General features: G+C 40.9%; 2 protein-coding genes across 2 annotated transcripts; both read right to left on the reverse strand.

The window, feature by feature from the left end:
* Positions 1-345: 345 nt before the first annotated feature.
* mdm2 (MDM2 proto-oncogene) lies at positions 346-11349 on the reverse strand. Its single transcript, XM_075472222.1, has 13 exons — positions 11216-11349; positions 8551-8586; positions 6401-6468; positions 6236-6310; positions 5159-5292; positions 4988-5037; positions 4813-4868; positions 4479-4569; positions 4201-4394; positions 3965-4096; positions 3099-3170; positions 2844-3021; positions 346-2039 (listed from the first exon to the last, which is right to left on the reverse strand). Exons 3-13 carry the CDS (start codon positions 6449-6451, stop codon positions 1543-1545), a joined length of 1530 nt encoding a protein of 509 aa, XP_075328337.1. The 5' UTR covers positions 6452-6468; positions 8551-8586; positions 11216-11349; the 3' UTR covers positions 346-1542.
* Positions 11350-12161: 812 nt separating this feature from the next.
* nup107 (nucleoporin 107) lies at positions 12162-23134 on the reverse strand. The gene is made up of 27 exons (XM_075472224.1): positions 23046-23134; positions 22205-22284; positions 21772-21867; positions 21598-21692; positions 21370-21505; positions 21188-21291; positions 20812-20927; positions 20691-20739; positions 20462-20533; positions 19526-19614; positions 19358-19433; positions 19163-19276; positions 18357-18447; positions 17930-18009; positions 17698-17757; positions 17389-17534; positions 17197-17245; positions 16947-17016; positions 16755-16870; positions 16429-16618; positions 16234-16340; positions 15903-16005; positions 15477-15637; positions 15147-15272; positions 13340-13453; positions 12672-12839; positions 12162-12385 (listed from the first exon to the last, which is right to left on the reverse strand). The coding sequence occupies exons 1-27, from the start codon at positions 23051-23053 to the stop codon at positions 12278-12280; spliced, it is 2724 nt and encodes a 907-aa protein (XP_075328339.1). The 5' UTR covers positions 23054-23134; the 3' UTR covers positions 12162-12277.
* Between the last annotated feature and the right edge of the window lie 179 nt (positions 23135-23313).

The raw sequence follows: 23313 nt of genomic DNA on the forward strand, positions 1-23313 counted from the left end.
TCAAACACGGGCACAAAAAAAATATGAACAAGATTGCGTTCTCGATTTAAGAAGGAAGCAGGCTGAAAAAACACTGCCCCCTGTGTTCACATGAAGAACTACACTTTAACAGCAGCACCTGGACTGAAGGTTCATGTTTTAAGAGGGAAGTTTTCCTTCAACACCCTCAGAGAAGATGATTATCTGATTCTTAAAATGAAGATAGTTGGCTTAAATCTGTCTTGCATACTTCATGGCCACTACTTCCCTTTGTAGCGTTGAATTAAGAAATTAAATGTATTAATAAATTATTAATTTATTGTAATCCTTTAACTTTAGATTTTCAGTTCAAACAAGCAACAAGCCTCAGATGAAAACAGTCAAAGTTTATTCAGTTCCACAATAAGTCCAAAAGCAAACATTAGAAATGTAAATAGAATCAATCTTATTATTTAAAGAGCCCATAGAAAAGTCTTAAATAAACTTGAGCATCTTAAATACACAAGCAATAAATAATAAAGATGTCGTCAAATGCTTTATTTTCATGGCAATAACCTTTTCTTTCCTAAACAGCTTTCTAGGAAATTTCCTTGAAAGAAAACAAAGTGATGCCAAATGTGAAAAATAGAGGTATTTAAGGCAACATAGCAAGTTTACAAATAAAAATACATTCTTTGCCAAATTGATTGACAATAAATAATTTTTTTAAAGTTTATTTTGGTTTCTTTTGAGGAAACTTCCCATGAAGAAGCGTGTAAATAAACACCAGTAAAATAAAGCAAAGCCAGATGTTGAGGCTGGATTTAAAGGAACAGTCGAAAGTTTCAGAAGAAAACACATCCCGCAACACGCAGATGAAGTGTTGCTGATCATCTTGAACACTCAGCTGAGGTGCCGAAGGATAAGGGTAAAGACAGATAGTGTTTCAGATGACAAATGTGAGCACAGTCAGAAAAACGAGTCAAAAACTCCTCCCAAAATGTCCAAAAATGATGAAATTATTCAAACAAGTACTGTGTGTGTGTGTGTGTCCAAACCCAAGTGTGGCCCAACTTGTGCCGCAAACAAATACTACATTTCCTTTTTATTGGGTTACGTTTGTTAAAAACCAGCGCTGTAGCGTGTTTAATCAGTTAGTTGATCAGGAAAATGTTGACAGCTGATTAGCTGTTTCATACGTTTTAGGCAGAGCACCGTTGACTAGTTCCCAAAGAGACTTTTGGGGGGCGTTTAGTTCTTTTGGACAGCTTCCCCGGTTCTCATCATTTTCAGATGAATAATAAAATGAAAGATTGAGGGGCGTTATGATATGAAGATATGAACACCCAAATTCAGAAGCTGAGAACTCCAGACTCGACCAGATCAAACTACTGAAGAACATTTAGAATAAAAAACATATTTAAGTGAAACTGAACCATTAGATGGAGCCTCACCAAAGTTTAACTTGTGACTGTCTCATAAATAAGACCAAAGACAATAACTGATCAGGAGACCAGCACACATTTAACTGCTTACAGGCAACTCAACTGAGGTAGGTGAGGACAGATGAGGGGGGGGGGGGTCTCAGCTGATGTAGGTGAAGATGACCGACTGGATGGGCAGCCTGCAGACCGGACACAGCTTGTTCCTCTTCTTCAGCTTCCTGGCGCACACGTAGCAGGACATGAGGTGTCCAGTTCGTCCGTGGACGATGCAGCCGTTCTTTGGGCGGGACTGACAGATGAGACAGGGGTCGAGGCACGAGTCCGGCAGCCGCCACTCTGCCGACACGCTGCGCTCCAGCTCAGGGAGTGACTGAGGAGGAGGAGGGGCTGGAGGAGCAGTTGGGGAAGATGGGAGAAGCTCCTGGGAGTCGGAGGAGTAAGAAGAAGAGGAGGGCTGTGAGTCTGGTGTCCAGAGCCTCTCCTGCGAGGAGGAGGAGGAGGGCTGGGAGGATGAGAGGAGATCCTGGGAGTTGGGAGCAGAGCAAGTGGAGTCGGACAGACTAAGCGAGTGGAGAGGAGTTTTTGCTCTTTTTCCATCTGGAACGTCGACTCCTTCATTGTCTTCAACGTCAGAACCTTCAGGAGACATCAAAAAACCATCATTACATCACTGACCAAAAAAAAAAATGACCAAGAAAACACAAAGGATACGAGCGCTCTTCTTTTTTCAGTCTTACACAATGTGTTCAAAATTCAGAGTTGATACAATCACGTCTGTGTGAATGCTGGCGGGTGAAAAGATGCAGCTTTCATGCATGCAGACCTTTACAACACCACGTCTTATTCTCCAGGTTGGCCTTACAGTTATGCACATTTCTGATTGGTTGGGTTCTCAAACGTCTGGATTTGCCTGATCTACCCGTGATCCCAGGGCCCTACAGTTTGGATATTTCTGTTCAAAGTGTGGCTGATTTAAACAGTGAGGAAAAAGAGCTTTAACTTGAGAAAGAGAAGTCCTTAAAAGATCTTTTTCTACATTCAGGTTCTTTAACTTAAAAAAAAGAAGTCCAGTTGTCTTCTAACCAAGCACTTTGGATTACACAACCAGGAAGACAGACAACACCTGAACTGTTTTTACCTTAAAAGCTTGGATTGATCAAGTTTACCAGCTCATGAAGTTGTTTTCTCATCAGACTAAATTTCTGTTCAAGTTCATTTTTTAAGAAAGAGAGCTTTGCGTTTCTTTCTTTTTCACTTTGGCAGCTGTGATTTCAGTTTCCTGCTGACCTTTAAGGGGTGGTGAGTGAAGCCTGATTTATTCCATACACACATCTTATTCTATACCTAAAACTTCTGGGATCTGCAGGAGCTCTGATAAGAACACAAAAGGAAGCCAGAGCAACACTTGAAAAGTACCTCCTTTCTAAAGTTAAAACCGACCTGGAGCTTCTTTGGCAGCTGATTGGCTGGTTGGCTTTGGGGGCAGGGCTTTGGGGCTGGATGCAGACAAGTCGCCGGACACCTCAGGTAGCCAATCGTGGCGCAAGGTCCAACAGCGTTGACAGTTTCTGGGTAGAGGGGGGTTCAGTTCGTCACACTTGACACACCGCCAGTAGTCCTGAGAGGAAAACACACATTAGCCCTGGACGTTGATGTGTGGGTGTGTTTTCTACACAGGTGTGTTCTTACACTCACAGCCTCTGTGATCTCCGTGTCTTCATCGAAGGAGTCGTCATCTTCTGCCTCAAAGATGGTCACCTCGTACACCTGGACACAGGTCACACAAGTTAATGAGTAAAATGAGAAGATTTCAATGTCTGACTGGGTAACCAGAAGCACATTTAATGATAAAAGTAACCAAATTCAAACAAAAGACCAAAATTAACAATGTGTTCTCCTTTCCCAGCAGTAGTTTATCCTGAAACTGTAAAAGTGTGAGAATTTTTACTCATTTTTCACTAAACTGTTGAAATTCTGTGTGGATGCAACTTGATTTTTCACCTACTGCCCATCACGTGTTTCTGTGATGATGGGATAGTGGCTTTTACAGCTAAGTTTATTCATCAAACTCAACAATTACCCTCTCCTTATTGGTTTTACAACAACTTCTGATACAAGACAGCTTTACTTAAAAGCAAAGAAAGCCAACTAAAAGCACCATAAAAGCAGACATGCTTCTAATAGGGAGCCAAGATGTACCTGCATGGAGTGGGTAGAGGTAAAAATGAGTTATTGTTGTTTTTTAGGAGCAACTCAAAAACAGGAGTGTGTTAAGTGATGTGGGGAAGGTGTTTTGGCTTTAGATGGACGTCCAGCAGCGGGTCAGCTGGCTAAGTTGTCAGTTCTACCTGAAACTTTAACAAACAACTGCAGTTTCAGGTAGTTGAATAGTTTTTTTCCATTTTCTTAAAAAAGTACCAGGTGTTTTTGGCTGAATTGCAGCTATAGGGAAAGAACTTATCACATAACTTAAATTAACTGTACCACAGCACTCGTTCTTTCACCAGTTTATTGTTGATTTTGGTCTTTCGGTTCATTCATGTAGACTCAAAGGTGTTTACCTGGTCGTCTGCAGACAGAGAAGCATCATCTTCATTATAATCGTCAGAATGGATGGACTCCACCTCAAATTCAACACTGAAGTTGTCGCCGTCAGAGTCAGAAGCTGCAACTGTGACCTCTGACCTTTCGGACTAAACACACACGGTTCATGTTATAAACCAGTCTGACGACACTAGAAGCCTAAAAGTGTGTGTTTGTGTTTGTGTGTGTGTGAGAGAGAGAGAGAGACACTCACGGTGCTGTGCGAGTCCGACGACTGGCTGCTATGCCTGTCCCGTACACTTCCCAATCCACCAATCACACACCAGGACAGGCTGTCATCAAAGGTCAGGGAGTAGCTGTCAGACCTCCTCCTCTTCCTGCCTCCTCCTTCCTCTTCCTCACCGGACTCTTCCACATCTTCATCCTCCTCCACGCTGTGGGAGGGTCCTGCAGAGATCAGATGGGTGGAGTTAAAGTCTCCGGTTGGTCGTGAGCTGTGATGAGGTGACGGTGCTCAGCGGAGAGACTCACCTGGGTCGCTGCTCCTGCAGCTCCATCTTCTCCTCCGCCTCCGCCGCCTCCTCCTGTCTGGCGATGAAGAGTGACTTTCTGTATCTGCCACCTAAAAGACAATTTGATTGGAAAGTCGAATCAAGTCTGTTCTGAATTCAAACAAGTTCTCAGGTCTTAAAGTGAGAGTTAAAAGTAGATTTAGCTCCTAAATTTAATCTGCATGTTGCCTCTTCTTTAAATGTCTGAAAATAAATTTGATCTAAAACCTTTACAGGAAGTGTTTGCATTAATACAGTTTGTGTTGTGTATTGCATCATCGCTGCTGTGTTATCAGGCTGAATGTGTGTCTCACCTCTGTCCCTCGGTCTGTCTGGCTGTCTTGTGCTTCACTCAAGTTTGTCGTTGAATCTTAAAAAGAAAGAAACCGTTTGAAAACTGCAGATGATAGGTGACACAACAAAGCAAGGAAGTTTGTGGAAGCACCAGTCTGAGTGGTCAGCCTCAGCCTTAACAGAGGGACGTCCTACCTTGGTTCTTTACAGCCACGAGGTTCTTGGTGATCATTGGAAACAAAACTCTGAAACATGAACATGTTTTAGTTACCTCAGAGGTTACAGAAACTGTTGATCTCATCAGCGTAGAACCAAACAAACAAACAGTGAATGCTCCAAACAGCCCTGCGTCCTCCTCTCACTCACCGTGGTTCTTTCACAGAGAAGCTGTCGACTCCCAGCACCCGTCCCAGAGCGTCCTGGGCGCAGTGGACGATGTGCTGCTGCTTCTGGTCGTACAGCTGCTTCTGCATGATGTACTGACCCAGGTAGAACATTACCTGCAGAACACACAGCACAAACAGCCAATCAGCTTCTCACATCATATCGCATTGAAGAACTACAAGCAAACTGAACACCGATTTATAAGATAATCTCACATCAAGGTTTGATTGTGTTTCTTGGTGTCTGAATCTATTTTAAAACTAAAATTCTTGATTCAGCCGATGGAGAAAATGCTTATGTATATTTACAATGTTACAGCAGTGTCCAACCACTGCAATATAAATCATCACTGACAGTTACGCCAACTATTATTAATGAGAATGGAAAAGTGTGTGAGGGGGGGGTCTGCAGATACTTTATTCATTGGCCATGAAAAGGTTAGATCCAAGTTACAGCTTTCTACAAGTCAGAGAATAATGATTCTTTTTATCAAAACACAGTGAAGGGCTGCCGCACCACCAGTGCTGTGGAAAAACATGAACATATTTTGCTGCCAAGGATGAAGTAGAGCACACTTCCTCTGCTTGATTTCCAGAACTTGAGCAGTGAAGGATGATAAACAGCTGTCAGAGTTGAGATCAAAAAGACTTATTTAGGCTGAAAAGTGCAGTCAGGGAGAAGTATCAGCTTGCTGCAAACCCTGAGAATGAGCTGAAAGAAAACTTCAGCAAGAAATTGTGTGAAAAAACAAACTTTCACCCCAATTTTAAGTAAACTCAAGGTGAAAAAGAGCCTCCTGTACAAGCAGATACTTTCAGTGTACAGAGGCAGTCGTGTCCGCACTAATAAAAGCTTTCAATCACACGTCGAAGGCAGGCGACGTCTTATCAAACATTTTTTTTCCTTTTAAATTGAACTCTTTAAAAGCTCAAAATCAAACCAAAAAGCTGAATAAATGTTATTAAAAACTGTGTGTGGGAGTGTTTCTTCATAAACAAGCTTTCCAATTGTGGTTTGACCTCCTGACATTTGGAATAGCTCAGACTAATTATTGTGTACCTCCTTCATGGTGAAAACATCTTTAGTGGCCCCGGCATGTTGCAGCAAAGAACAGAACTCTACCTTTGGTCTGACCTGAACACACAAACAGGAAAACGTTGAGCAACACAGTAAACATTTGGTACAGAGATGATAGTTTAAAAAAAAAAAAACAGCTGCTCTCACCAGTTTGTTTTCATTTGTTGTGTCGGCGTCGAGCTCAGCGTCAGCTGACATGGTGAAGCTAAGTGTTCCTGCACACAAACACACACCAGATTATACAAACGAGTACAAAAATCAATACAGACCTGAGTTACTGCATCACAGTAAACTGCAATCATGCGCCAGGCTGAATCCCTCTCATTGATCATCAGTTAAGCCACAGATGATGGTTCTGATTGGCTGAGACCATTTCAACACTGCTCACTCTGAGCTTTGAATTAGATTGTGAGGAGAGACGGGACTGAAAAGTCTCACACTATAAATCCTTTGATCAGAGTAAAAAGTCAATGCATTCCAGTTTTGCACCTGAACATCACCGGTTAAATAATCAGACATGTTGTGTAGCAAATGAAAAGAAATGTGGTCATTTTGAATTAATTTTCCCTTCTATAAAAACTATAAAAAAATAAAGAAATAACTAAATAAGTCAGATTATAAATCCTACTAAAATTAAATGGAAAAATAATCTATGCTAAAATAACTGAATAGAAAGAAATCTATTTGAATTTAATTTAAACTCCTTTCATTTAAGCTTGTTATTTACAGATATATTTACTTATCTCTTCTTTGCATTTTCTCCCCCTACTTATTTCCTCAGGCCAATTAAATTTCATTCTTTCTTTTTACATTTCCCTGTCTTCATTTTTGTATTCCTGTATGCATTTCTGCCTCATTATGCAAATTAGGGGGCGGGCTTTCATAGTGTGTCATTGGCTTGGCTTGTCATCTATTGGTTGATTATTAGGCTGCACAGATCAAGTTTCAGAAAGTGGTGCCTGAACATGAAAGTAACAAAAACGGTACCTCTGATACCGAAGCTACGCCACAGATGGCTTGTTAACTCAACAGACCAAAACGGTTTGTGTTCCTTTAGTCACTGATTGGTCAGCTTAAAATATAGCAGCTGTTTCTAAAGTTTAAACAAAAATGTAGGCTGCATGACGAAATGCATTTAGGCCACGGTTCTGACTGAAAGTTAAACTAGCCGCTAACGCTGTTAGCCTTCTCTTGAAACTTAGAATTGTTTTGTACATGAAATGTGCTATACAAATTTGATTTGATTCTCCACTCCTGTCCTGTGACACAGTCTGAAAGACCGCCCCCTAATTTACATAATGAAGCAGAAATGCATAAAATTAAAAATAAAATTAATTGTTTGGTCTTTTTTTGGTACAAATAAATTTAAGTATCTATCACTTTTAATCATTTTAGTCACTAGTTACACCAACTTTACAATTTAATATTTTATAAGTTAATACTAGAAGAATTGCCCCTTTTTGCACAAAAAAAATATAATTTCTATTATTATGTCATTCTGAATAGAAACAGGTTCTATAAATAACCAAACATCCATGTTAATGACCTTATTTCAGCACAGTATACTGCCACATATGCAAGTTAATGAGTTAAAATAATTTAATAAAAATATGTATATTTATCTTTTTGGTTGGCCTTTGTTTTCCCAATTTGAAAAAGTACGTTTGGTCTGGAAAAGCTTTGAAGCATTGTTTTCACTCATTCTTGCATTCTTCACTGAAGGGAAGCCGATTCATCAGTGCAGAAACATTCGTTAAGAGATGGTTTAACAAGATGTTACCCAAACAGATTTTTTTCAGGGCTGAACAACTAGACTAAAAAGAACAACTGAAATATAATTACTGTACTTTTCCATGAGATGAGAAAAGAATAGAAAATTCAACTTATAAATGCATTTTCTCAATTTCTTTTACTTAAAAATTGTTCATTTAAATTAGGGATTAGGCAAATTGTTATGGCCATGATCAATCAGCTAAAATTATTAAGAGCATTCAATGTTCAAATAAATAAAGAAATGTTAATGTTCTTTATTTTTGGCCATGAAGAATATGTAAAAACATCTCACTCCAAAGCCTGCAGATATTCAATCAACTGGTAGAAAAACAGCAGATGGAACAAACAAAAGTTTTTTTCATTAAATGACTAAACAATAAAAACAAAAGAACTCAATTATCACACAGCACAGACAAATCTTTCTACATCTGTTGTTAAATACTAATTCATTTAATGTAAATGTCTAACATGCATGCAGTCACCCTGTATTTGTTTATTGGGAGATTAAGAATTAAAATTCATACCTGTATTTACAAAGAAAATGATCTCAGCAGCCCATCCTGTGCAAGTAGAAGCAGATAAAGTGCAGTCAGAGTGGAGCAAAGCAGAACTGCAGCCTCTTATACTTCTGCTCAGACATGTCAGGACTAGATCAGTCTGCGAGGGCTGGTCTGACTGGGGCCTATCAGGGCCAACAAACTCGGGGCTGAGTCAGCAGCAAAACTCTGTTGTATGTTGATGTTTAAGCTCACTCTAACAGCTGATTTAATCTTACGCTCTGTGCAGACATGCCGGGACTAGTTCAGAGTGACTCATCTCTGCCCAAATTAAATAACCATGCCAACCAGGCGTGTGGTAACCGGTGGTAACAGCTAAAATTACAGATGTGACACTGACCTGATCTGAGATTGTCCTCTGGCTTTCAGGAAACTGAGAAGCGGATCTAATCGATCATTAAATAACCCTGGCAGTAAATCAAACTACATTCTATGTCGTACACTTATTACATTGTTTTTCATTCACAGAACTATTACTGAAACTTGGGCATTATATGGTAAAAAGGCTTCCCTCTCTTCTCTCTCGGTCTTTTCACATGATTATCAGAAATGAAGTTTAGTTCTGCTGGATAATATTTCCACATCAAATCAAATGACTAAATCTGGACATGTGAGAGGCAGAGAAACTTGGTGATTGACAGTGAAGAGAATATTCTGACAATGAGGTGTGGGGTCACGTGACATGACAGTCAGGCGACATCAACTACACAATACTTTAATATTAATTATTTGAGCTGACAGACCTAATTATTACCGTCATTTCCCTTCACCATTAAAAAAAAAAGCTGGGTGAAACTAAAGGCAACTTTAAATAAGCATCAATGTTTCACATCGTTTGCACATCCTTCTGCAACCACTGGCTTTGCATCTGAATGTCAGAAGCTGCATACCTTAAGATTAATCAACCACCTTAAATCTGCAGTGGACAGTCTCAAAAAAGGGAACCTAGCAACTTTAAGAGCGTGTTTAATTTAATAAAAATGCCTCGTTTCTATAAAATAAAATAAAAACAAAATAAGATAAGATAACTCTTAATCACTTACTCTAAAAACTGATTGTCGTAAATGTAGAGCTGTCAAATCAGGCACTTATAAGGGACTTGTGTTTATAAAACAACATAAAATGGTGAAAGAAGATAAAAACACCACCACCTCTTGTTTCTACCTAGTTTCACCGATATAAAACTTGAAACACTTTGCAAATTTCAATCACATTTACCCACACAGACCAAAGGCTTTGTTTAGATCAGCCTTCTGAAACCTCAGAAATTTCTGGAAAGCTTCAAACTTTCCACTACAACTTTTTCACCACATTCTGCAGAAACAGGAAAATTACCAACTTGATATTTATCAATGTCTTGAAAATGTGGATGCAACGTGTGCGCCCACACCAAGCAACCAATGCTTTGGTTTTAAAGGATGAGTTCAGGCAAATTGAGATAAAATAATTGATCAAGAAATAGCTCCTTAAAACTCATTTTAAAAGCTCATTCCATCCATTTTTTGTATGCTTCCCAATACTTTTTTCTAGTTGAACTGCCTCAGTGTTTATTGTTTGTAGTAAATGATGATAAAATGATTTTATTTGTTTCTCTTTATATTCATTTATGTATTTTTAATGCTTCTTACACTCCCTGCTGCAATGCTTTTATTTTATGTAAAGCACTTGTTTGTACATGAAATGTGCTATATAAATCAATTTGATTTGATAAATGACTTTCCAACACTTTTCTGTAGACGAATAAACTTGTTCGTTTTAACTTCAAAGGAAGTGAGCAGCTTCAGCCCACATTTAGCCCACACTGCTCAGTACTTTCGACGACGGTTCGACTCAGTGCCAGCCCTTCTGAGTGAATATGTCCGGGCAGCAGTCTGTGAGACTGTACAGAAATAATGACATGTTCCAAAACAGCTGACACGCGGCGTGCGTCAGCTGCGTGACAACACTCACAGGTGGAGTATATGACCAGACTTGTCCCGCTGCCCACCACAGTTGGTTTCAACTGCTTAAACAGAACTGAAGCGCGAAGCTCAATTCCTTAAACAAACCTGAGTAACTTTACTGCGCCTTCACACACACCCAGGAGGAAAACAATGAGCAGATACTTCACTTCCAACAACTAACAAAACGGATTTTAAGAATTTATATTACGTTGCAGTCGGTCATTATTCCTGCTTCCACTAAAGTCTAATTTAACGAGGCTGCCAATTTTTTATTAGTTATTTTCCTTAAGAACTATTAGAGGGTAACTTTATGCTGGTGTCCAACGGCTATGATGGAACGTTGGCCTTGTTATTGATAGCTTTTTTTTAATCTTAGCCAAGAAGCTAAAAACACAGCGAAAACATTTCAAACTTACAAAAAATAATTACAGAATCAGCCCAAATTAAACGTATAATTCACAATGTCGCCTAAAAGATCATATCATCGTGATTTATCAGATTTATAAAACATATTAAAGAGCATCTAACAACAAAACAGCATGTGTCGTTACTCATCGAGTCAGGCCACGACAGACAGCAAACCTCGAGGCTTTGCGGCCTGCTACTGCTACCACGCTGCCAATTTGTGTTTCTGCTACATTTAAACCGTTCATCTCTGGTATAAGTAATTCTAACCATATCTTACTCACCTTATCATTAAGTATAAAGTCAGTAATATCCCCACAACGACGTTTATCCTCTAGTTCAGGACACAGTTTAGCTACTAGTGTTCGCTCTGTTGTCTATACTTTCCAGGCCGTTGCCGCACTATTGGCGCTCCTGCTGGCCGGAAACCGACATTTCTTCTCCGCTTAAGTAACTTCAAGCAGTAGAAGTTAGTATTCACCAGGAATTGTTTCGCTTTATTTAAAAATTAACTGGGATGATATATTCAGAAGTGTCCACTATTGGCTACTTAGTTATTAAAACTAAGTTGTTATGCCGTTGTATTCTCTTCTAATTTTTCCTTAATGTTAGAATTTCCCTCATTTTCAGTCTTCTCAAAACATAGTTATATCATTTTAAATTAACTTTCTGGAATCTTACAACTTAAGACACCTTTTTCAGAAATATTACAACAGTTTATTTCAAATAAAAGAATGTCACGCTTAAATATATTTGCTCCACAATTTTGTCAGTTAGAAACTATTTAAAATCTAACTTTTAGAGTATTTCTTGAAACATTAAAATTAAGTTTCACAAACCCAAATATTCCCTAGTATTAACAAGAAGTAAGGCCTTTGCTTATTCCTCCCACATTTTTCTATTAAAACTTTCCAGATGTTTTCAAAGTGAGAGGCAGACCCCTCTGAGAGGGTCCGGTTTTAACCGTTGATGCAATAGTTGTTCAGTTGGAAGGATACAAAGCGTTTAGTTTGAGATGGCAAGGCCAGAGACTTTTAAAAAAATACAGTTTATTCAGTGAAATCTGTAACCTTTGTTTGAGGGGAGGCTAACTGACTCATACTGGACTCAATGACTCATGCTAGCAAGTGATAGCTTAAGTAGTTTTGAGTTATAAAACCCAACATTTGGCCAAATTGTAAAACTTGCAGCAGTTCAACAGTAGGAACTTCTTTAAATGAAACACACCACTACAAGACACACAAGCTTTTATTTGGCAAAAAAAAACAAAAAAACTACCCAAACAAATACATTCTGAAAAAACAGCAGTGATTCAAACACTGTTCTATGCGTACATCTGTGTGAGATCATGACTGCAACTCATAGCCCAGCGGGTCGAGTCCTCGGTCCAACAGAGCGAGTGACGACTCCCGCAGCTTCTGAAGAAACCTCCTCTTCTCCACTTTAGAGAAGACCTGCAACAAACAAGCAAAAAATGAAAGAACGAAACGCAATCTGATGAAAACAAAACCAGATCATCAAAAAGGAAACAAAAAAACGTGAGCAAAACGGTCCCTTAATGACTGAATGGGGTGTTTAGGACACCTGTTACCACCTTTTCATGCATCTTTACGGCCTAAACTTTTTAACATGGAACTTAAGTCCCCCCATCATCATATTTTATATTACCTGTGCGCAGACTGCCAACATAGGAGCAAACTAACACCAAAAAGCCATAACTTTTAAAAGGGTTTTGGCTACCTGGTAGAGGCGGTGCTGGTCAGATGAGATAATGTCAGCGAGTCGCAGCGCCTCCTGGTGTCTGGAGGAGCTCTGCAGCACACTGAGCAGCAAGAAGCTGAGGCGAGGCAGACAGAGAGAGCGCAACGCGGCCATCTGGTGGCTGCGCTCAGTATCTGGTTCCGACTCCTGCAATTACAAAATCAGCAATTTATTGACTTCTCAGATAAGAAACGCTCAGTCAATCACTCATGAAGGTCAACCGAGTCGTGTGTTTCTTTTGTTTTAGAGTCCTCACACCACTTTTATCCACTACACTTTTAAACATCTTTTAACTGCTGACTTTATGATTGTTTTACCTGTTTATGTTATATGCTGAGTGTGTGAGTGCTGTATGTTATGCAGTGATTGTTGGAAGCCCAAGACAAATTTCCCCCTGGGGACAATAAAGTACACTCTACTCTACTAATAAATAATACATTTGCTAACACCTCCAGTTTTTCTGATAAAAATCTTTCATGAAAGCTTTAATAAAACAAACGTATATCGTTTTATTTGGACAGAGACAGGCTAGAAAGTTGCCCATTTCCAGTATTTATGCTAAGCTAACTGACCCAAAAATAAGAACAAGACTAAAGTCTTTCCATTTGAAACATCTAAAAGGTCAAACGAATGCTTGCTTCAGTAACCTGTCTGTTGTCGACCATCCACCCTCCGTCTACGAACAGCAGAACGTTGTAGATTCTTTCCTTTACATCTTCAGTTTGAAGGTCCAGACGGCTCGACCAGGCAGTCAAGGCGGCCTGACACACAAAACACAAAATGACATTTGACTCGTGTGTAAACAAAAACACATCAAAGCTTGAACACCGCTGGATTGGTAGTTACCTAAAAGGAACCTGTGGACTTTACAGTAACAAACCAGACTCATCACAGTAATGTGCTCAACTTGGCAATTTAAGTGGACCAGTCTTTGTTCCAGTATGTCTGATGCCACTGCGCTGTGGACTGTGCCAGAGAATATTCAAAACAAGTCACCCTGACAGAACAAAACCCATATATGAGCACACATTAACATCAAAATGCCCTGTAACGAAGAAGAAGAAGTGTGCAGAAGTGATTTGACCCTGGACTACATTATCTGGGTGTGTTGGTCCCATTTTGTACCATTTGTGTCAGACCAATATATTTACATGGATATACACGCAATATAAAGTTGTTTAGGTGGGACTAAATATAAGTGTAAAAACCTTATCCTTTGAATCTGCTGGTGATAAATGGAAACTCATCGTGTACAAGGAAAGTCTTTGTGCTGAAGTGAAACAAAGTGTTGATATAAGTGAAATGACAGCAGATAGAATTGCTGCTGGGAGGTCATCTGTATCAGCTGACATGAGCAGCTCTTATAAATGCACGCGTTGTTTAACTCTGAAAAAAGAACAACCACAGAAATCAGAATTCAAACTATGCACCGTGTCATTGCCCTGAGGTGCCCTGGGCATATGTTGCAGGCGTGTGCACAGAAAGCTATACAAACGGACACCAACAAGACTTATAAATCCCCACCTAAAGCTGGATGATGCACCTGTGCCTTTGCAAACTTTTCTTCTTGTTACAACAAGAAATTTCCAGATGCATTACGCTTCATCCAGCAGGGAGACGAACCAAGAAGCAACAAAACCTCTTTGGCTTATTCACCAGGTAAGCTGTTTTTAGTCAGTTCCCCTTTATTTTATCTATTTATACCCAGTTTCCAGGAGGAAAATGAAGGCAGAGCCTTCAGCAATTAGGGCCCTCTCCTGTGGAACCAGCTCTCACTTTGGGTTCCTTAGACAGACACCATCTCTACTCTTAAGATTAGACTAAAAACTTTATGTTTTGATAAAGTTTGCAGCAAGGCCTGGCTCAACTAATTCCGATCCCCTAATCAGCAATCCTTCCAGAGGCCACAGGTCCAGGAGGGAAACCCAGACACTCATCAGCTCCTCCTTGGTCAGGTGTTCCCAGACCAAAAGGGACAGATAATCCCACCAAAATGTTCTGGGTCTGTCCTGGGCTCTCCTCCCAGGTGGCTATACCCCCAAAAAACTAAAAAAGAACCAGGAGGCATCCTAACCAGATGCCCGCTTAGATCTGCTTTAAGTGAGGGTTGGAATGAAGATGGACCTGTAAATCTAAAGCTTTGCCTTTCAGCTCAGCAGCACAACAACAGACCAGAGCTGCGCCCTCTTTACTAATGACGAGGCCCCAATCCAGTCCATCTGTCCATCTCTCGTTCCACTTGTAATTACTCGTGAACAAGATTCCAACATATTTAAACTCCTCCACTTAAGGAAAAGAGCCATCCCCGACCCAAAGGGAACACTTCACTCATTTCCAGTTGATAAGCGTGGCATCCACAGGTTACCTTTTAGTTAAGGATCCGAGTCCTCCTTCTACCACTGGCAACTGAACACAGTCCTAAATATTTAATTTAACAACATTGTTGGTGTGTACCTGGTACTCCTTCTCTCTCATCTCATTGGCAACCCTCTCTGTGAATTTGGCCTCAGGGGCAGGAGCTGGCTTCTGGGGCGCAGAACTACTGTGGCTTAACCAGTCAGTGAACGCCTCATGAGCTTCCTGTGGGACCATTAAGAGACACATTAATGTTAGTATATCTTATTAATCCCAGACAGACAGACTGAACAAAATCTCTATTAGAAGTTACACACACTGGCAGTACACACCATGCATTATTTTACAAAATGGAGCACTGTTTCAACTCTGAAAGTTTAAAAACACAACAGCAATGACATCATTTATACAAAGAGAGGAGTATCAGACCAGGTAGGCTCTGATGCACAGGTGCTCTCTTATGGCGTTCGCGTCCTCGGCAGGTAGAGGGGTGGTCTGACTGACGCCCGTCCACTGGCAGTATATCTCTCTCATTGAATCCTCTGGAACTTTAGAGAACACCGCCTTGGCTGCATCGTGTTTCTGCAGGGCTGGAAAAAGAAAGAAATCTCCATTTCAGTAACTGAATAGCAACAAAAATAAAGGTGAACAATTAGTAGGGATGAACCCTCAATTAGTTCTGTCTAACTTCTTCTATCAAATCATCTTATAAGTGACACACACACACCTATGTGTGTGTGTCACTTTGAATTACCTTGTGTACGAATTGTGTGCTATAAATAATTAATAATAATAAATAATTGCCTTGCCTATGAATTTTAAACTAAAACAAAAAGAAAAAAAAGAAAAAATTACCCAGGAACTTTCTCATGATGGCGTTGGACTGCTTAAGGGCCTCAGCTCGATGGGAAGGTTCAAACAGCAGCCAATCGATAATATCGATCTTCCTTTGGTCCTCCTATCAGAATACAGCATCATAGGAACTCCATCAGTACTAAAAAAACATTGAGTGTGTGTTGACAGCTAGTTTTAACATCCGATTTAGATTTTAAATGTGCTTTCAATAGGTTTTAGTCAATAAAAAGATAAAAGCATGTCAGTGTCACTGATCCTTAAATCTTAGTCACCTTAATGTTACACATCTTAACATTGACTTTGAGGGAGATAAAAAATTAACGCTGTTAACCTTTGTAGTTCTCGTCTCCAGCGTCTGGCTGTGGTGTGTGAACTCTGTGTCATCTCTGTCTCTTACTGTCTCCACCACCAGCTTAGTTATAGCAGAAACATCCAGACCTACACAAAACAAAAACAAGCACTCTACATCCTCTTAGCAGCAACATTTATCATCTTACAGGCCTCAGTCTGCAATGCCCCATCTCACCGGCATCAGTGGCGAGCTGCAGGCACTGAGGGCGGAGCTCCGGCTGGTCGATAGTCTCCAAGAAAGCCGTGTACTGAGAGGTGGCGAGCTCGGCGGGAAGTTGGCCGACGTAGCTTGCCACAAGGTCTGTCTGCTGGTCCCGAATCAGAAGGGAGACGTACGCTTTCAGCACGTCCACGCACACCTCCTCCTTAAAGACAGAAGAACAAATATTTGGCCAACACAAACAAGAACCATAAACTTTTAAAAACAGAACTCACAACTCAGTCGAGCTCCCTCTTCTGAACAAGGAAAACTGCTTCAAACCTAAATTGAGTCAACTCTACCTTCAATCCCAAACCCAGAGAGCGGAAAAACAGCACAAGGTGACTCATGAAACGCAGCAGGTGGGATGGGAGGGGCTTAGAGGCAGTCAGCCAATCAGAAAACTCCTCCAACAGACCTGATGGAGACGAACACAGATTGAGTTTTAGGATCAACAGTAGTCTTTTGATTTGTGTCCAACAGCAGGGTCTTACCGTCCAGGTCTCCCAGAATGATGAACTTCTGGATGATGTGATAATGTTCTCTGGTCTCATCCAGGACCCTCTGCATGTACACACACACACACACACACACACACACACACACACACACACACACACACACACACACACACACACACACACACACACACACACACACACACACACACACACACAGGTTAATAATGAGTAAAGTCACGAGAAGTGAATATTCTCTGTTACAATCAGTTAACACGAGCTTCACCTTTGACTCTGACGCTTGAAGTTCCTCAAAGACTCTTTCCATTGTCCAACTGAGGAGGGAATCAGAAAAATACAAAGTATGTTTTTCACTCGCCGTCAATGAGACGCCAAATTATTGCAGAGTTTCATCTGAAAATCAACTCAAAATTGCTATTTTTGTTCAGGAGATTCTGCCTGATCATGTGTTCCATACTTGGCCTCCAGGTACTCCCGTGGCAGTGTCTCCACTTCCTGGTGGGCCATACCCGACGACATGAGATCTTTTTCAACCAGAGAGTCGACCATCACTCTGAAGTACGCCCACACGCAGTCCTCCCATGAGTCACACACTGCCAGGAGCTGACGCACACACAGAAACACACAAACTGTCACTGCACATGACTGGAGGCAATCTCCAACAATTTAGGGGTTGTACGCTCTAAAAAAAGCTGAAAACTTTCCAACTCATTGCCCTGTTTCAGTAAAATACAAACATATAAGAAATGCAAAGTAATGAAATTACCGGTTTGAGATTCCCGCTCAAGCTGGCGTAGATCGCTCTCTCATATCTGTTTAACTGCTCCTAAACACAAACAGCAGTTTACAGTTTATGTTATTTTGTTTTCCAGGTTTCAGATTTTCTGGACACACGCAGCTTTCTTATGTGTGTGTGTGTGTGTGTGTGTGTGTGTGTGTGTGGGTGTGTGTGTGTGTGTGTGTGTGTGTGTGTGTGTGTGTGTGTGTGTGTGTGGTACCTCTTCAGCCATCCTCCAGCAGCAGGCCTTCCAGATTCCTCTCTGTGGGTTTCCTTCAATGGGCTGCAGCTCTAAGCTTCCTGCAGTGAGAAGATAAAGAGTCAAGTAGACGGATGGTGGGGTATACTTTTAATAGGCTGTTAGTAGCACTAAGTGCACTTTGTTGAAATGGACCCATTTGTTGAGCATTTACATGTTCTTAGCACCATTACAGTGCATTTCTGTAAAAAATTACAGACTATTGCAGGTGAGTTCAACAGTTCAATAAAACTTAAAACTGCATATTTCACCAGTGCTCATCAAACATTTGGACCAAATGCAAAGAGAAAATTCAACTGCTGGAGGTTTTTTTTTTTTTTAATTTTATTGTGGGATGAGCGCATGCTGAGAATACGATAAGAAACTCATTAATAACTCCTGATGTTACCTGATGTCATATTGGGGTCATGGTAGAGTTTCCAGCCTTCCAGAGTTGCTGCTCTCCAGGCCTGACCACAGCGTTTACACAGCCTCTGCGCCTTCACAAACACACAAAGCAATGGATTCAGGCAGAAATTACAGGTTCTGTTACAGGTTCTGTGAGGCCTGTCACAGTGTAGGCTTCCGTCCATCATGGAAGGCTCCCATTATTACTGAGCAAAGCAAAAACTTTCTTTTCACCGTTTAATCATCAGTCATTTATTTACAGTTTACAAGTTGCCTTTTTAGGGCCTGAGCAAAGATGGATGCTCCACTGATACTCAAGTGTTTCTTATTATCAATTTTAGCAAAAAGTGAAAGCTTGAAAGCTCTTGAAATTTTGCACAAGCTTCAGAAGTTTCGAAATTGTACATACTTGATAGGTCACACCCACAGGCCCTGATTAAAATTCAACAGCTCTGCCTACATGTTTCATTGCTATTTGTACTTGTGTAACATCCCAAGACCAACAAAAGTCCCTTTGTACTATATTCTTAGCCCTGAAGGTTCAGAATACTTCTTATTTTAAGTGCTGATCTTGTGTTTTCAGGCCCTATAAGAAGAATTTTTGCAGAAAAAAAAAACTCCTTTCAGTTTGTGTTGAAAAGCAATTTCAAATTTCAATGATTCACCATTAAAGATAAAGTTTTTGTAACTCACACCTACATTGTTCAATCCTACATGTTTCACGAGCAGCTCAACATTCATTTCAAGGCACTTGTGCATCACTACGAATTGCAGTAATTTCTGATTTATCAATCGCCATTCGTCTACCTCATCAGTCATTCCTGCTCGGATCAGAGTGAACAGGTTCTTCAGCAGTCGGGCGTCGTCCTCTCTGTCGAGGTCAGCCAGCGGGCGTTGCTGCCGGAGAGGAGCATCTGGGTCCTAAAATCACAAACATTACCTCATGTATTTGGCAACACATAGGGAGAAAAAGGTGTTGGTTTCCGTGGCAACAGGCCTCACCAGCTCTGTGACAAGAGGAACAGTGAAGGCAGCACCACTCTTCCTCCTCATCTTCAGCGCATGCAGAGTGTTCTCCCTAAATCACACACAAAAACACATCACTGTTGATGTAAGTACACGCAGCTGTAGATTTTACACCAAACAAAAAAGAAACGGATGGAAACTCACCAGCACACATTTTTGGCATAGTATTCTATATTATCAGAGAAATCCCCAATCTGATCCTTGGCAATGCTCTCCAGCCAATCAACAACCAGCTGCAACACAGTGAGGACATCATGAACAACAAAAACAAGCTGTGCACAAATACTGACCCGTCAGGAAGTCTCCTGACAAAGTCCTGTGCTGTGAAGCAAGTGGGTATCCAGGCATCTTTAGGCCTAACTCAGGGTTTTACAGCATCACAATTAAGGCTCTCAGTAGCCATGTTTAGACGATCGGGCAACAGCAACAGTGAGCAACAGCAGTCGGGACCAAAATAGTCTCCACTGTCACTTCTGGGGCTTAAGTGGGGCTTGTGGATTTTTGACCTGGCAAAGATACTTGAGCCTTACGGAGTTACTCTGGTCTGATGTCAAAGGTTTATCTGCTTGAAAACAGTGTAGTCCGTGTAGTTTTAAGGTTTACCAACTTCTCTAGTGTCGCTTAAACAGTAAAGTATTTTAAATGAAACTGTGAGTCTGAAGTTCAAAACATTTAATCACAAAGTTCAAATTTGTGATAGGCGTTTCATGTCAGCCACAGCTTCGTATTCCAAGTGCATCCTCAATGAATATCTTTTGCATTAATAGTGCGGTTATTTTCAATTTTCAATGAGTATTTTGTGGGTTGGTTTTAGGGCATTACGCCAGGGACAGTGGTCCCACAACTGAAATGCCAACAGGTTTTTGGGCTCAAAAAGTGATTTGTTAGAAGTTCATGAGTGCAGGAAGTAAAGCCAGAGTCAACAGAACCAGGTGACATCAAGTACCATAACAGGATTTATTTCTCCAAAGTGGTTGATATTAGACTCAGCGGAGCACGAGAGGTATAACTCTTTTAATTGTGCTTAGTTTTTTTAATTCAATCTTTTCTTCATTGATTCCGTGTGCCCATGAGTGTTACCTGACTCTGTCGTATGACAGCATCCCTCTGGAAAAGCTGCTCCACCACTACCTTCTCACTCTCACTGGGAACCTGCTCAAACAGAAGAAAAAAAACTAACTTCAAAAACTAACAGCTTCCACAGATTTTCTTTTGTGCGTTGGATCATTCCAGGACCCAATAGGTAGTACCAGGTTTTTTTTTTTTTTATCAAATCCTATTTGGAATTAAGATCTCAACGGTCACTCACAACCACGTCTGTCATGATGTCATCTTCCAGTGCCAGCTGGACCCGATCCCTGCAGAAACAGAGCAGAGAAATCAGAGAGGAGCGGACAACCAGACAGGGGCTCCATCAGTCAGACAGGTACCTGTAGAGTGAGGCGATGAGCCTCCAGGTGCAGTTCTCCTGCAGCAGCAGCCAGCGGACTCCTGCGGTTTTACTGTTCTGACCCGCTCTCAGCACCACAGACTGCAGTACGTCCACCTTAAATATGGTGACAGGGAATTAGTGGACTGTTCACTTAGATATATTTTTTCAAATCTGCACACAAAGCTGGGCCAATTATTTTCTCAGCTTCCAGTGTTAAGCCAAGTTAAGCTAGGCTTCCTTCAGCTTTGTACTTTTTTAAATACATCTACATTTTGGGGAAATATTCCTGTTCCTTCAGAAAATTAAAACGAGAGGATCGACTTCCCTCTCATTTCTGTACATGAAACCAAACACCTTAACTCTTGCAGACCTACCTTGTCCTGGCAAAGTGTCTGATAATCCTCCAGCAGCTCAAACACCGCAGAGGAAGAGTGTTTATGAAGGGAGGAGAGGAACTCTGGGAAAAGACTGGCAGCCGCTGAAAAGACAAGAGTTCAGTCTTGAGAGGAGCAATGCAGAGTCAGACAGCGGGCTCGGGTGCGTTTGTTTAACTCACCTGCCTCTCCTGGGTCGTCCTCCTTTAGCAGTGCTGAGCTGAGGTTTGCGACGTCATCTTTAAAGAAGCTCGTGTTTTCCATCCCCAATACAGGAGAGGTGTACAAGCTGTTGGTCCAGTCGCTGTCGTCCAAATTCTAAACACAAATCATCATTTTTATTCTTTTTACAATAGAAAATTCAGGTTAATGAAGGACATCTCGAGTAAGTGACCGTATCCGTCTCTCACCATACTGCTGAGTGTGTTTCTGGGTGTGTGCATGTATCGAGGCGTTCGACCTCCAGGTGCCAAAATGGAGGAAACATCTGGAACCCTGGGAGTTACTGAGAAACAAAGACATGAGCCAAACAAAGAAGTCTTTGATAAGCAATTATCAGTTTGAAATCGGTGTGAATTTCCTACCGGCCTGCCTGAAGAGCGAAGCAGGAGTGTTCCTCGGCAGGGAGCGGGCTGGCGTTACTGTGGAAACAATGGGGCTGCCACTGCCGGGTGACGGGACTGAGACAAAGAGTCAGGAAAGCTACAACAGTGACAGTCTCCAAATATTGTCAATACATAACAATAATCAAGCAGTTTCCCTATACAATGAAACCCAAAGGAAATAGAATAATAAATCCAAATCTCACACCAACACATGTAAACACCAAGTTAAATTAATTTTGCCAGTTATCCTCTGCGACCAAAATTATTCCTGAGCTTTTATACGGTCTGCTTTTTTAAGCCTTTCAGAGGTTACACACCTTTGAACACCAGAATCACACCTCACACAGGAAAATACACACACACACACACACAGACAGACAGACAGCCAGACAGCCTTCTAGCTGGAGGATACAGGCCACCTTCTTCCTCCTGCGGGCAGCAACTGTCACCTCTTCATCTCGAACCACCGGAGACGGCAGCTCGTTCTGACCCCTGGGAGACAATGTGACACACAAGGAAAGATGTTGCTTTAACGCTACACAACACATAATTTTTCATAAAAATCTGAGGTACAATCTGAGGCCTAATTAAAAAAAGCGCTTTTCATCAACTGTTTCCTCTGCCTGACCTTACCAACTCAGGTATTCCTCTCAGAAGCCTCCATAGTGTCTCTCAATATAATTCATGGCCATGGGTTTACTGTTATCATGATGATTATTCCTCTGCCAAGGCAAAGCTGAGGGGGAGGTGTTTGATAGCAATATTATGTAAAACTACCAGCAGAATTTAATCGTGCATGGGCAGAGAAATAACTAATTTTATTTTATTCCTCAGTTTTTTTTAAACTGAGGAACACAACAGGCTTTGAGGAGTACTTACACTTTAAGTTCTTGTTATTCTTCTTATGAGAATTAAACTGTCAAATGTAAAATAGGAAATTATGTCCCTACTTTTTCTAAATGAACAGTTGTTTTTATTATACATTTACTTTTTTTGTCGTTAACTCCCTTTCTTTAACTGTAAATGTCGTTACAAGCGACTGTACCAAAATATGTCAACAGAACTTAGCCGGTTAGCATCAGCGCTGATTCTGAACGGCAGCGTTAGCATCGTTAGCTTCAGCTATCACAGTAGCGTCATCTAACGCAGGCAAACAGGCTAAACGACAAGCTAAGAAACAGAACTGCGGAACTAAACATACAGAGGTGCAGAAGCTGATTAAACTCTAAGCTTTGTAAAATGTCGTATTTTACCAGTCCATGCTGGAGAACTCTCAATTCCCGCTTCACGAGGTTTAACAGGCTTATTCTTCTTCTTCTCCTCCCTGTCAGTTCTTCTTGACCTTATTTCGAATTTCCGGCTGACTGGATGTGTTGAAGCACTCTGCTGCCCCCCCACTTTATAACATTTTCTTAGAATAGTACTATATGAAAAAAGTTTAGCATCATTGAATTATATTTTATTATCTTTAGACCGCTTTTTATTGGCTATTTTATTTATTCACATAAAATCAAAGGTTTT

Source organism: Odontesthes bonariensis, chromosome 8, assembly GCF_027942865.1.
Source record: "Odontesthes bonariensis isolate fOdoBon6 chromosome 8, fOdoBon6.hap1, whole genome shotgun sequence".
Taxonomy (NCBI): domain Eukaryota; kingdom Metazoa; phylum Chordata; class Actinopteri; order Atheriniformes; family Atherinopsidae; genus Odontesthes; species Odontesthes bonariensis.

Bases quoted from the DNA above. Each gene is read 5' to 3' on its own strand.
- mdm2 (XM_075472222.1), bottom strand. From the start codon at position 6,451: ATGTCAGCTGACGCTGAGCTCGACGCCGACACAACAAATGAAAACAAA. The intron at 5,293-6,235 runs GTACACAATAAT...TGTGTTCTGCAG, and splicing joins ATGTTTTCACCATGAAGGAG to GTAATGTTCTACCTGGGTCA. The intron at 4,395-4,478 runs GTGAGTCTCTCC...TGATCTCTGCAG, and splicing joins CTGCAGGAGCAGCGACCCAG to GACCCTCCCACAGCGTGGAG.
- nup107 (XM_075472224.1), bottom strand. The intron at 18,448-19,162 runs GTAGACGAATGG...GTGTTTGTGAAG, and splicing joins GAGCAGGAATGACTGATGAG to GCGCAGAGGCTGTGTAAACG. The intron at 12,840-13,339 runs GTTACTGAAGCA...TTGTAATTGCAG, and splicing joins GGATGGTCGACAACAGACAG to GAGTCGGAACCAGATACTGA.